Here is a 15,587-nt window from a genome sequence, read left to right as displayed (position 1 = left end):
GTCTTACTATAGGATAGGCTAAAAATTGTATGAGTTACGATGTTGTATGAACTATGTCGTACGATGCGGTATATGAGTTATGATGATGTATGAGTTATGATGATGTGTGGGTTATGATACCTGATGATGTGCTCAGTATATATATATATTTTGATGAATGTCGTACTTGATATGTGTGATGCACTTTGTGGCAATATGATGACTATGATGATTGCGTGATGTTTACCTTAATATGCGGATGTTTTCCATATTGAGCATGCTATATGATGATGAGTGCCATATTGCATCATGTCGTTAGATCGACATAGGACACAACACTAAGAGCGTGAAAATGATATTAATATAAATATCCACGAGTATGTGTTACCTAGAGTAACAAAGAGATGAGACTAGAGGGTAGGAAAGAGACTTATCGTAACCAAAATTCACACTTTGAGAACTTGGCATACAACTTGTTCTCTCTTAGGGTGGCTAGGACTTTTCAGAGGTGTTCCTGGTGTACCAAGTTTGTTTTTTAGCACACTAGGATGTTATCAATGAGCACGATCACAAAAGTATCTAGCTAATCAGGTAAGTGGTCTTTACAAACCCTACACAAAAGAAAATAGTACATATATGGTAGGTGGATGAGCATGTTGGCAATAAAAATTAAGTGATGCACTAAGATTTGAAGCATATGGGTTGAATATAAACAATATATATCGTACTCCACTATCATATTTCGATCAATTCTTACGATAAGAGGTAGAACAATAATAATCTTATCTTACATCATCAACTTTATCATCAAAATCTAACCTCAAATGGTTTGTAGTAGTGGGAGAACCCTATTTCTACACAAAAGTCCAATTCTCATCAAACTTTCACATATCATTCTCTTATGCCAATAATTCTACTCGTTCTTTCCACCATTGTTGCATACGCACTTCCGAGTTCATCTTCTATTCATCTCTATTTTTTTAGCTCAAAAATTTTGGTTACTAGGTTATGCAGTATCTTGTAACAAAATTTTAATTTTAAAGAATCTCATATCCCTTGATATTGAACCACGTGACCTATTTTTTGGTTGAAGGTATTTATATATTACCACAATATATGTGGCTCTACCCTTATAAGATTTGTTAGTACATTTTATCATGTTCAAATTATGGATCTTTTGACATATTTTAACCGAGAGAGTATGCTCGGGTAGAACTCACCCGATACCCTTATGCTTGGAATGAATCTTCTCTACAAAAAAAAAAAAAAAATAATAAAAAAAATATATGTGGACCATATTTGGGCCAGTCATATGGAAAGTCCAGTACAATGGCCCACATATAAGTTGGGTTCATTTCAATATTGGAAGTCTAATTGGGCTTATAATCTCATAATCCATTTGTCTTATTGGGCTCATAATGGGCTTCATTCATAACCTATCACAATGCAAAATAGTAAACGCTAAAGATTTATACTTTTTTTTTAAGTTTTATTTAATTATTATTTTCAAAAAATAAAAATTTCTCGACAATAGTTTTTTCTTTCGTAGAAATTATTGTTATTAATATTTTGTTTTTAAAATATCTTTATTTAAAAAAAATGTAAAAAGTATATAAACAAAATTATTAGTATCTGTTTTAAACCATACACCAGATGAAAGTTGGATAAATATTGTCTATATATTTGAATATGTATATAAAATATTTCTAATTTAGTCGGGAAGTTAAAAACAAACTTAATTATTAGTTTAAATATTTTTATTCAAAATGTATTTGGTTACAAAAATATATGTCCATATTGATATTTTATCGAGTAAAATTAATTTTTGATATTGACATTTTAATCCTCGTTTATAATCTAATTATTGTATATTGTAATTAATTTTATCATTATCTTGATTCACGTAGATAAATTTATAAATCGATTTCTGGCGTTAGATCAATTGACAGTTGTAATAAAATATAACTTATTATAACTTAGCCTAATTAATCCATCATAAAATTATAATCTTATGAAATTAAAAAAAGTCAATCCTATTTTTTCAAAAAATTGAATCGAATAAGACGTTTTTGAGTTGACGAACACACACTCGTACATAAATTTATTTTTATAATGAAAATACAAACAATTTCAATCCATACAAAAATAATTTTTATTCATAAAAGTAAGAGTATTTTAAAAATATTAAAATATTAATGAAGGTTAAAAAAATATTATTTGTAAGACCATTTTTTAAACCTTTAAAGATATTAATAATAATTTGATTGGCACCTCTAAAGTTAAAAAAAATATATTTTTTTTATTAAATTATGATTGCAAAAATAAAATATTTTACAAAATCTGATCACTCCTCAATAATAACACCCACTTTCAAATTCTTCATTAATTCACATAATTATTACAATAATTATAGAAATAATAGATTGATACATTTTCTTTTTTCGTGAAATTTGTAAATAAAAATTATATGATGATATGGAATAATAATAATTGAGGCAAATAGAGTGATATTTATTTTGCAGTTTTATTAAATGAAATATGTGTGGTCCGATTTAAATGAATCTTAGAAAGTCAAAAGGGACTTGAAGAAATTTAGATAGTGATTTGAAGAATTGACAAAAACCGAATTTATATGAAATTAAATTTCTTATCTACAAAAAAAAAAAAAAAAAAAAAAAAAAAAAAAGAGATAGGATTATATTAAATATTTTCAGCCACTTGAATTTCCAATTTATTGCACCAACCATTATCATACAAATATATGAAATTCAAGTAATTATATAGACTATTCATTATGGAGACCATGCCCCTCCCAAACAATGTCACATTCATTATGGTATTGAATTATTTTTCAAAAGTCAATTTAGGAGTGTTCCCATTATAACAGATTAAGTCTATTTAAAGATGTTTATTAGCGAGATGTTTCACAAATAAACATCAGTTTGTGAATATCACGAGTGTTCCCATCTCGCCATCATCAGTTTCACCGTTTCTTAGGGAGACGTTTATTTGTAAGATCCCATGTCAATTGAAAAAGTGTAAAAATCTCTCCTTAAAAAATGCGTTTTAAATTAATGAGGTCGACCAATATACATAATGGGTCAAAACTGATAATATCTGTTAGCGATGGACTTGGTTGTTACACACATGATTTGAGAATCTGACCATCCTCCAATTAGTTTTTTTTTTACTTTAGTTTAATTTTTTGAAAATAAAAATTTTGGGTTTGTTTGGGGTTGATTTTTTTTTTTTGTCCTATGAACCAAAAATAGAATTACAACTCAATCCCACCTTACTTTTGAGATTATGATGAACATATAATATTTGATGTTTATAACCAATGTTAATGATGCATTACAACTTACGAATGCTTGATATTTGAGCTCTACGTGATTTTAATTATTAATGTAACATGTATCATGAACAAATAATTAAAAAAAAAAAAAAGGGTTGGAACGTGAATTCTATTCAAATTGATCTACGAGATTTTCTCAACCCAACTTGTATACACTCTTAATATTATCAAAGACATGCCGTTAAATCATCTAAGGCTCCACAAATTGACTAAAGGTATATTTTTCAGCCCCTAAATAGTTGTCACGACATTTTTGTTCTTCGATCACGACTCTATAAGACCATATCTGTGGTGGATCAATATTCTATTTATCAACCTCATTTATTTTTAAATTAAATTTTCATGTATTTGTGCATTTATAGCCCATTCATGTACCAGACCATATCCATATCCTTCTACTGTCAAACCGCTCTCTTTATTCCACTTCCTACCCATATAAACATAATTCAATTGATATATATATATGTATGAATATTGATAAATCTGGTTTAGTGGCCCAAAAAAGAAAGCACTTTGATTCGAACCTTCTAGCTACAAGTTCATTGCCGTCCAACTCACATGAAATAAAGATGCCTTTCTTTTTTAGAATTGCACCAAAAAAATTCCCATTAAAATTTTACCATGAAATAAAATGTAATGTTGAAAGGGTAAATGGGAGGTAAATGTACTCCCATTTATTGAGCTTCATTTTAAGGATCAAAAAGTATAAAAGGGACTGGTTCCTGTTAATTACCTTTTTATGATTATTTTAGAATTTGCGTGCAATAACAAATAATAAATAAAATCAACAACAAATTCAAATTTGAAAGTGACTTTAAACCAACTTAAATATAATTTAATTATTCAATTCACTACTCACCTCTCTAATATTATCTTAATTAATTTTCGATTTTTTTTTTTATAAAAAATTATGTGATTTAAATGGAATGATTTAATTATCAATCATCACTCTTTTTTTCTTTTTTTGATAATTACCAATTTATTGAAATGATTAATTAATTCATTTACAACTTACTCGAAATTTCCACTCATTTATGAAAATCGTTAGGTGCTATACAACTAATCACCTTTTATATATATATATAACATAAAATTAATTAACAAAATAATTTGAAAGATTGAAATAACATAATAATGTATATCTCCATGAGATCCAATTGGAATTATTATTATTATTATTGAATAATTCATAATCCACGCTGCGTGCATGTGATTTGGCCAGCCAAAGTATTACTGAACCCTTTTAATTAAGCTGTGACTTCTCAACTACCTGATTTATTCAAACAACTTATTGATTTTAAAAGGGCATTATCGTCTTTTCAGCCCCAAAATCTTTTTAAACCTTATCCTTCACATGACTATATTAATGTTTTGAGAGAGTTCATCCACAATTTGAATATGTATACCCTCAAGTAATTGTTTTCAAGATAAATTTTATTTTTATTTTTAATTAAATGTATACCTATGGAATCAAATAATAGTTGTTTAGAACATTTTTCAACTTTTTAATTAATATAAACGACAAGTTTAAAGAATAAGTTACGATTACCATCTTAAAAATTGATAATTTTACTTATGGTTAAATGATATTTAGTTTACGGTCAGAAATTTACCATCCAATAAGACAATAAGACATGTTAGTTTGACCATTGTCAAGAACTCTCTTCAATCATCATACACCACCACTTTTATATTCATATATTTTTCTAATTAATCTTACTATATATATATATATACGCATTTTGACTTATGTCCACCAGTACAACCCACTGGCTACTTTAGTCATATACATTATTATTCAGTTTGAAACAGTGCTCAATTATTTATCATTATTTTTTACTAAATAAAAATTAATAAAAATATATATAAGGACGTAGATTCAACAATTATATATTTAAATATTTAAATGCGTTGATTCCAAAATAATAATATATACCATAAAATTCAAATTATATACCGTTTTTTTTAAGGACAAACATAAAATATCACAATTTTATCGTAGATGATGATGATAATAATAATAATAATTATATATTTATTATTATCATTATTATTATTTTGTTGTTTTCATACTCAACTTATTTAATTCAATTTATTCTCGAGGCTTGAAATAGATTTAATTATTTTTTTTAATATCACATTTCTTATATAAAAGGTAATAAAAAAATAGATTAAATTATAAATCATTTGAAAATATAAAATTAAAAGTTTTAAAAGTATTACGTTTTTTTTTTAAGTTTATGGGGGTAAATTATAACTTAGGTTAAAAAAAATGCGGGTGGGGAGCAAAAATTGACGCGTTTATTGGAGACCAGCTTTTCGAAGTTGATGGGAGGGGGCAGGAATTGTCTGCGGCGGATCATGACCATCAAGTTAGGCCCCACTCCACCCGATCACCGTCAATCACTTTCTTCACGCATCACGCATCGTCACCGTCCATTTCCATCGCCCATGATCACGATCAGCCATTGGTGACTCAAACTGTAATGCATCCGATTCCCCCTCCCCTCGTGTGCGTATTATGCACAACGATTTAATCATATTTACGATCGCGAAAATAAAAAATAGATAAAAATACCATTTTCTTTAGAATTTGTTCCATTTAATCCCTCCATTTTTTTTTCTTTCAATTTTTGTCTCTGATAAATTAGCCAACATTTAGAGAAAAGATAAATTATATTTATTTAATCGATTTAAATGATTTTTTTTCGTAAATTAAAAGTTTCAAATACAACCTTTAATTAAATAGATTCAATTTTCAATCAATGGAAAAATTTCAAAAGAAAATAACCTTTTCAAAAAGTGAAGATTTTCTTTGAAATAAAAGAATAAGTAAGCAATTCTTTGCTTTTTTTAGTTATTAAATAAAACTCGAATATTTGTTTATATTTTTAATAAATATACAAATATTTTAAATAGGCAAATTTTTTTAATATATATTAGAATTCGAGTTTAACGGTGGCTAACCCAACAAAAATCTAATCTAATTTATAATCATATTGTTAAGTTGAGTTATATAATAATATACAATTAATTTTTTATTTGATTAAATTTAGTTTTTAGAAGGATAAAACAACTGCTGCAACACATGTGAGAACCAAATTATAATATTAAAAAGAATAGTCCAATCATACTATATAAAATTAATTGAGATATAATAAATTTTTAAAATTTCAAAACATTTGCAATTTGAAAAAGGAAAAACATTTGGGAATTTAATCTCTACCCATTCTATTCTCAATTTAAAATAAAATAAAATAGGAGAGAAGCAGTATAAAAATTATACGGTGGGCATCCATCCACCGAATAATTTCTCGTAGTATTATTACTTTCTTTTTCACCTCACCTACATTTATGTAGCACATTGGAGACGGAGCGCGTAGGGCCCACAACGCAAAGATTCGCCATTTCTGTCAGCAGTATTCGGGTCAGGTCGGGTCAGCGAAACAGTCAAATATCTTATTTATTTTTACATTAAAATTTTGTTTAATTTAAACTTATTCATTTAATTTTTTTAAAATCTAAATTAGTTGAATAATATGTAATAGAAGATGGTACGTAAATAATAAATATATTCTTAAAATTAGGAAGAATACTAATAAACGCTAACTTTATTTAAAAAAAAAAAAAAAAAAACAATAAACTAACTATAAAAACTGTTTATTAAAAATATATTAAAAGTAAAATTAAACATTTAATTGGCGTTAGCATTTGGGTATGTGTGTCGGTTCTCGGGTTGGACGCTCAAAATCGGAATGGCCTGTAAATATGATATACTGTTATTAACAACATCTCTATATTCTCCTATATAAACATTTCGATTTCCAGAAGTAACAAACAACCCGGCTCCCATTTTCCCCCATTAAACCTCTCAAGATCCTTCGTTACCAAGAAAAATTAAAGCCGTTTGATTCTCCATTCCTGACTTTTCTTCTTCGCTTTCTGTTTCAGGTATTTTTAGGAAACTTTTCTTTTCTTTTTCTTCTTTTATGAATGCTGCTGGGTTCTTCTTGTTCCCACTAATTATTGTTCCATTTTCATGTGCGTTTTCTTTCTTGAATCTACTTTTTGGTTTCCCTTCGTTGTTAAGCTATTTCTTGTGTTATTTAGTTAATCTTCTGTCTGATTATTCAGTTCTATGTCTCTTCCTCTGTGTTTGATGTGTGTAATGTGTTGATTTTTCAATAGATTTCTTGTTTGTTCTTGTTTTAGTCCATTTGCGTTGGTTGTTGATGAACAAACAAGATGAATCCATTTCTAGATTCTTATTTTTTTCGGATTTTTTTTATCGTAGCTGTTATGTGAATGGCTATTGGCTATCTGTGCAGGAAGAAGATGGCCAGAGAGAACTTCGGTTTATGGCTATTTTTGGTTGCATCTCTGCAGTTTTTCCTTAGAACACAGTGTATTAATGTGGGGATTACTTATGTTCAAGAAGCTGGTATCAAAGGAGGCGGTAAGAAACTCGAGCATCTTGAAATCACTTTTAGTTTCATTATTGGTTTCGTGATTTGTGAACAACCGTGCAGTTTGTTTGGATGGAAGTCCTCCAGCGTATCATTTCAGCGAAGGGTTCGGCGCTGGGATCGATAATTGGTTGATACAACTCGAGGTTTGTTCTTTCTCTCAGAGCTGAAGAAATTAAGTGTTTGTTGTGGTAATTTCAACTTCATTTGATTCACAGGGAGGAGGATGGTGCAACAATGTCACGACCTGTCTCCAACGCAGGGACACTCGTTTAGGCTCGTCTAGGAAAATGGTTACAGTTCTTGCGTTCTCGGGGATTTTGAGCAATAAACAAAAATTCAATCCAGGTTTGGCCTTAGATGAACAATATGATTTGATTGATCGGTTCACTCTTTATCTCAATTATACCAACAATTCTTCCACGCCACAGATTTTTATAACTGGAACAGAATCAAGGTTCGGTACTGTGATGGATCTTCTTTCACTGGAGATGTTGAAGCGGTTGATCCTGTAAGTCTCAATTGTTTCGAGATTAAAGTTTAGATTCATTTCTGAAATAGTGATGAATCTTTGGACCAGGCTACCAATCTGCATTTCAGAGGAGCAAGAGTTTTTCGTGCTATCATTGATAACTTACTCGCCAAAGGAATGAAGAATGCGAAGAACGTATGAACTGAACTTTCTTCTTTGTTATACACATCATAATCATTTGGATCTATCTGATGTTGCTGATACTACAGGCTATTCTCTCCGGTTGTTCCGCGGGCGGATTAAGTTCGATTTTGAATTGTGATCATTTCAAATCGCTACTTCCTTCTACTACTAAAGTAAAGTGCCTCTCAGATGCTGGATACTTCATTAACGCGTAAGCTCGTGTTGCTTGTTTTATCTTGTCTTTCTTTGTTCGTGTAATATTCCAAGTCCACCGTTAGTAGATATTGTCTTTTTCGGACTTTCCCTTTCGAGCTTCCCCTCAAAAATTTTAAAATGCTTTTGCTAGGGAGAGGTTCGTTTCGCTCTCCAACCGATGTGGGGTATAGTGTCATCGATGACACACAATCCGGAATCTGGCTTTGATGCCATTTGTAATAGTCAAAGTTCACCGCTAGCATATATTGTGTTCTTTGGGCTTTCTGTTTCGGGCTTCCCCTCAAGATTTTTTAAAACAGAGAATGTGAGATCTTAGATTGGTTGGAGATGGGAACAAAGCATTAGGGTGTGGAAACCTCTCCCTAGTAGACACATTCTAAAACTGTGAGGCTAACGGCGATACATAATGTGTCAAAGTAGACAATATTTACCTGAGCTGTTACATTGGTATCATAGCCAGACACCCTCGTTGGGGTCCCGAAGGAGCATAGATTGTGAGATCTCGCATTAGTTGGAGAGGGGAACGAATCATTTCATATAAGGGTGAGTAAACCTCTCCCTAGTAGACACGTTTTAAAATCGTGAGGCTGACGGTGGTACGCAACGTGTCAAAGTGGACAATATCGGCTAACAGTGGGCTTGGACTGTTACGGGTAAATTTTTCGTGTTGATCTAATGTAATAATGTAAATACCAGGAAAGATGTCTCTGGCACACAGCACATCGCGGACTTCTACAGCGACGTAGTTGCTACCCATGTATGCTCCTTTTGCCTATCTCTCTCATTTCTCCATGCGTACAGTTGCATTAGTGTATATTCAATTGTGCTTGTTTTCTCAAAATTGTTCAGGCTTCTGCTAAGAATTTGCCTATATCATGCACATCAAAAATGAAACCAGAGATGGTAAGTAACTTATCTTTTTGAGCTTCTTGTTGAACTTCCGGACTGTTTATTAATGCTTTCCAAGCAAATTTCTGCAGTGTTTCTTTCCCCAAAACGTGGTTCAGCTCATTCAGACACCAATATTTCTTGTAAATGCAGCCTATGATTCATGGCAGGTTAGCAAAATTAGCCCATCTAAAACATGTAAAGCCCCCAACTTTTGATATCAATTGTTTCTGAATCATCATGTTCTTGAAACCACCATCCAGATCAAGAACATACTGGCGCCCGGCGTCGCCGATCCGCACGGTACTTGGCACAGCTGCAAGCTCGACATCAAGAACTGCTCGCCTATTCAGCTACGAACCATGCAAGGTAGTAGAACATCAAGCTCAGCAGTCTTCAAACTGTTTGAGAAAGTGTTTTATTCTAATCTTTCTGGTTTTGGATTAGATTTCAGGGTTCAGTTCTTGAGTGCATTGAATGGCGTTGGAAGTTCTTTATCTAGAGGATTGTTCATAGATTCTTGCTATGCTCATTGCCAAACCGAAACGCAGGAGACATGGCTACGAGCAGACTCTCCCACGCTGAGTAAGACGGTAAGTAATCAACATGAATGCCATTGCCTTTGCCATTGTTCTTCAAACTATACCAACTCTTTTCATGAATTGGAATATGCAGACCATTGCAAAGGCAGTTGGAGACTGGTATTTCGACCGGAGTCCGTTCCAGAAGATCGATTGTCCTTACCCGTGCAACCCGACATGCCACAACCGCATTTTCGAAGCGAAAGACAACCTCGAATGAGGGATCTATTACAACAATTACGTTATAACTTACTATAAGAAATGATATAGTTTAAAATTTGAATGCGATTTACGACGGATATAGATGGAATCATCATTCATCCAAGTGTTGGAAATAAGAACGAAAGGCCATTGGCTGCACCAAACTCAATGTCTGGCTTAGCGTTGCCATATTGTTGAAAGATTAAACGTGGATTTCTCTTCAATGGAAATCTATCACCTTAAATTGTAATGATTGTTTGAACCTTTATAGATTTCTCTTATGTGAAAATTAATATTTCCTTATATTTGGTACTTTTTATTTTCATTGTTTTGAGCATTTAATATTCACCTGATATACTTGAGAAATAAATAAAAAATAAAAAATACTCAAATAGGCAATAAGCCAAGAACAAGAACCCTTTCGTTGAAATACTGTAAAATTTAGTTTTTGATTGGGGTTCATAAAAAATTATTATTATGATTTTTTATTGTAAAAGTTTCATCATAATTTAACTAATAAAAATCCTAATAATTATAAAAATATTCATTAGTATAAATATTTGACTTTGATAAATCAATACTTTGTACGAAAATTTCTCGAAACTAAAACTATTTATATATAATTTGAAAAAAAAAATTTCTCGTTATTTATTTTAAATGTATGTTTTTAAAATAAAATGTTTAAAATCATTTAAATGAATTTTGATGATATAAAAATCAAGATTAAAAGTATTAATTTAATTTAGAAGAATTAGATGTGTATTAAAAATAATTTTAGATTTAAATTTCTAAATTTATAATTAAAAAAAATCTAGTCACACTGGGAAAGGTCTTCAAAATTTCAGCCATTTACGCTCGCGGGATCTTTGCTAGAGCTCACTGGTTCATTTCCATGGTAGCTTAGACGCCTAGTAGGTTTCGCTTAAATGGATTGGGCATTCGTCCGCAAAGCTTGGGACAAATGGGCTTCCGGCAGCATTGGCACCTTCGGTAACCAACACCGTCCGCCATTTTCAATTCGTATAGAATATCGATGTGCTCAAATGCGATTTTAATGGATGTTTGTTTGTTTGTCGTAGGTCAGCCATTGAAAGCTGCTCTGTTGATCAATTATGATCCTACTGGACCTTCCCGTTTGCTTTCGACCATGTAAGCACTCTTCATTTCCGATTTGAATGTTCTCATTACTTTCAATTTTCTGTTTTCATTCTTGTGTAGGGTTCTTGGCGATTGAAAAATCTTTTGTTTTCTGAGATTAAACAATTTTCAAATTCAATAAGAATATTTCGTAAGGAATTGTTTTTCTCTCCAAGTAGTTCATCGTTTCCTAATTTTTACTTATTATGCTAATTCTACTGTCTTTCATAATTTTACAAGTTCTAATCGCTAGTTCTAAGTCCATATTTGGGATTAGGGTTAGGGTTGGAACTAGCTCAAACTGTTAGGGATTTGGTTGTGCTATAACTTCCAGTTTGATAATTCTAGAAGTTAATTTGTCCCAGTTTTTTTCTAGTTCAATCTCTGTCTTTGAAACATGAATCTTCTGGCTGTGGGTCTTCTCTGTATTTTCATTTAAATCTGTTTTGGAAGCTCTAAGAGCTTGTTTGGTGTTTGGCCTTCAGTGCAGAACAAGAAGGAATATTGCTTAATCCTATAGAACTGAATCAGTTTATCGATTTCATCAAACGTGACAAACCCCAAAATGAGAGTTTCAGCATCGGCTCAAATCAATGTAAGTGTTCTTGTGTGCTTTTCGTTCATTTCTTCTGTTAAACATTTTGTTTTCTTGAATTGATGGCAATATTCAAACATTATTGTTTAACGCTACATTATTATTATGTGTGTAAAGTGAGAGTTAATTTAAGATTAGTTAAGGCTAGTTATTGTCTCTGAGATCCCATATCGGTTGGAGAGGGGAACGGAGCATTCCTTATAAGGGTGTGGAAACGTCTCCCTAGCGGACGCGTTTTAAAACCTTGAGGGGAAGTCCAAAAAGGAAAGTCCAAAGAAGACAATATTTGCTAACGGTGGGCTTGAGCTATTATACCAAAGCCAGACACTGCACCCTGAAAGGAGTGGATTGTGAAATCTCATATCGGTTGGAGAGGAAAACGAAGCATACCTTATAAGGGTGTGGAAATCTCTTTCTAGCAGATGTGTTTTAAAACCTTGAAAGGAAGCCCAAAAGAGAAAGCCTAAAGAAGACAATATCTACTAGCAGTGAGATTGAGCTATTACATTGTCATCTTTGAAAAACGGTCGTAGGCTCATGTGTATAAAGATGTATATTCTTTTTCCGTGCTTAGACCCACCCAAGTTTAGCAGCCTCAAAATAGGGGAGAAGCAAAAAAAAAAGGCGTTGGAGGCCTCAAAATCATCCGGAGATGTGGAAAAAAGAAAGTAGAGCAATAATTTTATTTTGAAGTACGAGGGCAGGATAAGATATTATCTGTTGAGCCAAAAGGAATTGCAAAAAGTGAAAAAAGAAAAAACTTCGCAGTGAGTTTGAATAACAGAAGAACAATGCTTTTCCGGAACATTTCTGATTTCAATTAGGCTTTTCTGTCTTTACCTTTGAAGTTGGGGCGACTGCTTTTAAGATAATATTCTCATCTTCATACCATACCATCAATGAAATTGTTTCTTTATAATATGCATGCAATATTCTCATATAATAGCAACCACAGAATGGACCAAAACTGGGAATATTTGGAATTGTTTGTCTGCAGTTCATGCTGGATTATAGTTTGGTTTTTATACGCACGAATCTAACCTTAATAGAACTTTATTTCAGACATAATGACATCGGTCCATGAGAATTGGTTTTGTGCAAGGTGCATGAACACTATAAAGCATGCTGGTGAAGGCGTTGTTATAGTGCAAACAACAGCCTTTATTTTGGTTGCTATGTAAGTATAGTTTACTGCTAAAAACTGCTTTGTTTTTCCCGCTTATCCAAATATTTCTCGCATTGGTAGAGACTCGATAAAGTTCAAAGAACCAGAAGATTCTCGTTTATGTGTGCTTTTTTTTTTTTTTTTTTTTTTTTCCTAAAATAGAAGTCCTCTTAAATCCTTACAGGTATGATGGTTCGATTGCAGCAGCGTCTCGCGCTATGGCTTCTGCCGATCAGTTATCTTGGCAGTTAGGCAGGAAAAATCTTTAGTTGCCTTGAAGTAAAACCTTGTATGAACTGATGTAGAATTGCACTAGAGTAATGAATATATTTTTAAGCTTTGGACCTCGGTTTTGACTGTTATAAAACTATAGAACTACTATCTATTATCAGGGATATCGAGCATGATGTATGATAGTTATTTCGTAAAGATGAGATATATGGTAGGTATTTGGTAAAGATTTGATAGAGATATATTTAATAGATTATATCAGGTACGTTAAATCTGACTGAAACTATATATATATCTCATTAAATAGTATACTTTCTTCCTTTTCCGTATTCTCCTTGAATTTTATCTCTCCTATTCTTTGTGTTTATCCTGATCGAGTGTGTTGTTGTGCGATTGTAGCACATTTTTCAAATGGTAAACAGGCTCAAGGTTCTAGAATCTGTTGATGACTATATCATGCTTTCTTTTTTGGGATTTGAATTTTGTTGAATGTGATTTCAATTTTTTTTTCTGGCATTTATATTATATAATATGATCTTTTGTTCTATACGTCATCTTCCCAAGTTGCTGTGGTTGCTGCGTCTTAATTTGATTCATAGGGAGCGGCAGCTGAAGATAAGGTTTTAGCAGCATTATTTTATTAGAGTTTTATCTTTGTTCTGCGCAATAAACCATTGTACAGATAGCACCTGCATTCTTTGCATTACCACAACTTGGCTCGGTTACTTAGGTTTAATGATCTCATTCTTTGATAAGTAGATTCGACGTTTGGTTCTTGATTCTAACTCTATGGATGTTATAATTTTAAATCATTGCTCTCTCTTTGAAATGTCTAGTCTCTTCGAAGCCATTTTAAAGATTAGAACTGGACCACAAAACATAATGTTTGGTGTGCGCTTTTTTAATGTCTCGATGGACCACGTGCTTTATTGAAATCTTATAGGAAGATACCCCTCGAGAAAAATGAAAAGGTAAAAACCAGCGAGAAAAATACTTTTCAAACGTTTTTTTTTTCATTTTTTTATTAAAAAAAATTTATCTGAGATCTCGTATCAGTTAGAGATGTGAATGAAACATTTTTTTTTTATTTTTTTTTATAAAGGTTGGGAAATTTCTTCCTAGCAGACAATGTTTTATTGTGAGATTCACGGCGATACGTAACGGGTTAAAGTGGACAATATATATCTACTAGCGGTGTACTTTGGCGGATACAATTTCAAACTTTTCATTACTAAACGGCTAGTAGTGCATTTTTTTTTTCGATTTCCGTTCTTCTATTCTTATTTGTTTAGTAAGAAAACACATTACCCTTTGTTTTTTTTTTTTAAGTCACAAAACAATATATTACACAAATGAAAAAGGGATAAAAAAGGGGTCAAATATCCAAATCATATTTCTTGTGACCCAAAAAAGAAAATAAAAAATATACAATCATTTCACCAAAATTTGAAGATTGGCTCTCATGGACGAAGATTCTCTCCATGTGCCAAAAGTTTCATCCTTTTTATTTATTTAATTTTCAAATTTGGTGTTGTTTTGTATTTATATATTAAGTACCCATTTTCCTTCCAACCTTGAATTAATTTAAAATTGTATGTTTCCATATAAATATAAGCCATATCTTTCTGAAAATCCTCAAAAGATTTGATGTTTGTATGAGAGGTGTTTGAATTATTGCTCCATTTTCAAATAATCTCTCTTTTTGAATACATATAGTTTCCCTAAGTAGGTGGATAATGATTGTATTATTGTAGCAATATTCAAAACCAGGGAACCAAGGGACCTTTTGCAAAATCCTTTATACTTCAAATTTCACTTTTCAATCACAACATACAACCACCGTATATTTAATATGCTTTCAAATGAGTATCAGATCCAGACACTAGACGATATACTAACAAGGATGCTCAGTTTCGAACGCGGTGTATTGGGAGTCCCACATCAATTGGAGTAGAGAACGAGTGCCAATGAAGATATTAGACCCTGAAGAGATAGATTGTGAGGTCCCACATCAATCGGAGAAGATAACCAAACATTTTTTATAAGGGTGTGGAAACTCCTCCCTAACAGACGAGTTTTAAAAATCTTGAAGGAAACCTCGAAAGAAAAAACTCAAAG

At 31.7% G+C, this 15,587-nt stretch overlaps 2 protein-coding genes across 5 annotated transcripts; both read left to right on the top strand.

The window, feature by feature from the left end:
* Positions 1 to 7,127: 7,127 nt before the first annotated feature.
* Positions 7,128 to 10,644, top strand: LOC111810252 (pectin acetylesterase 8-like). Of its 4 annotated transcripts, none has more exons than XM_087117479.1 (13): positions 7,128 to 7,285; positions 7,663 to 7,790; positions 7,864 to 7,946; positions 8,019 to 8,148; positions 8,232 to 8,311; positions 8,381 to 8,467; positions 8,542 to 8,666; positions 9,368 to 9,428; positions 9,521 to 9,574; positions 9,652 to 9,729; positions 9,823 to 9,928; positions 10,007 to 10,152; positions 10,235 to 10,644. In XM_087117479.1, exons 2-13 carry the CDS (start codon positions 7,670 to 7,672, stop codon positions 10,358 to 10,360), a joined length of 1,197 nt encoding a protein of 398 aa, XP_086973605.1. In that variant the 5' UTR covers positions 7,128 to 7,285; positions 7,663 to 7,669; the 3' UTR covers positions 10,361 to 10,644. The 4 variants fall into 4 exon arrangements, with proteins under 4 accessions (XP_086973605.1, XP_086973603.1, XP_086973604.1 ...); XM_087117477.1 differs by having other exon boundaries at positions 7,140 to 7,285; positions 7,629 to 7,790; XM_087117478.1 differs by lacking the exon at positions 7,128 to 7,285 and adding an exon at positions 7,307 to 7,375.
* Positions 10,645 to 11,165: 521 nt separating this feature from the next.
* LOC147789387 (Profilin family protein) lies at positions 11,166 to 13,645 on the top strand. Its single transcript, XM_087117480.1, has 5 exons — positions 11,166 to 11,331; positions 11,421 to 11,490; positions 11,964 to 12,073; positions 13,136 to 13,250; positions 13,423 to 13,645. Exons 1-5 carry the CDS (start codon positions 11,268 to 11,270, stop codon positions 13,505 to 13,507), a joined length of 444 nt encoding a protein of 147 aa, XP_086973606.1. The 5' UTR covers positions 11,166 to 11,267; the 3' UTR covers positions 13,508 to 13,645.
* The last annotated feature ends 1,942 nt before the right edge of the window (positions 13,646 to 15,587 follow it).

This window comes from Cucurbita pepo, chromosome 14, assembly GCF_057944985.1.
Source record: "Cucurbita pepo subsp. pepo isolate OVF chromosome 14, ASM5794498v1, whole genome shotgun sequence".
In the NCBI taxonomy this organism is placed as follows: domain Eukaryota; kingdom Viridiplantae; phylum Streptophyta; class Magnoliopsida; order Cucurbitales; family Cucurbitaceae; genus Cucurbita; species Cucurbita pepo.
The sequence above is the reverse complement of the archived record's forward strand: the minus strand, read 5'-3'. Positions and strand labels throughout refer to the sequence as shown.

Excerpts from the sequence above, each read along its gene's own strand:
- LOC111810252 (XM_087117477.1), top strand. The coding sequence starts at position 7,640 with ATGGCTATTGGCTATCTGTGCAGGAAGAAGATGGCCAGAGAGAACTTC. Across the intron at positions 9,429-9,520 it reads GCGACGTAGTTGCTACCCAT|GCTTCTGCTAAGAATTTGCC; the intron begins GTATGCTCCTTT and ends AAAATTGTTCAG. Across the intron at positions 10,153-10,234 it reads CTCCCACGCTGAGTAAGACG|ACCATTGCAAAGGCAGTTGG; the intron begins GTAAGTAATCAA and ends TGGAATATGCAG.
- LOC147789387 (XM_087117480.1), top strand. The coding sequence starts at position 11,268 with ATGGATTGGGCATTCGTCCGCAAAGCTTGGGACAAATGGGCTTCCGGC. Across the intron at positions 12,074-13,135 it reads CAGCATCGGCTCAAATCAAT|ACATAATGACATCGGTCCAT; the intron begins GTAAGTGTTCTT and ends ACTTTATTTCAG. Across the intron at positions 13,251-13,422 it reads GCCTTTATTTTGGTTGCTAT|GTATGATGGTTCGATTGCAG; the intron begins GTAAGTATAGTT and ends AAATCCTTACAG.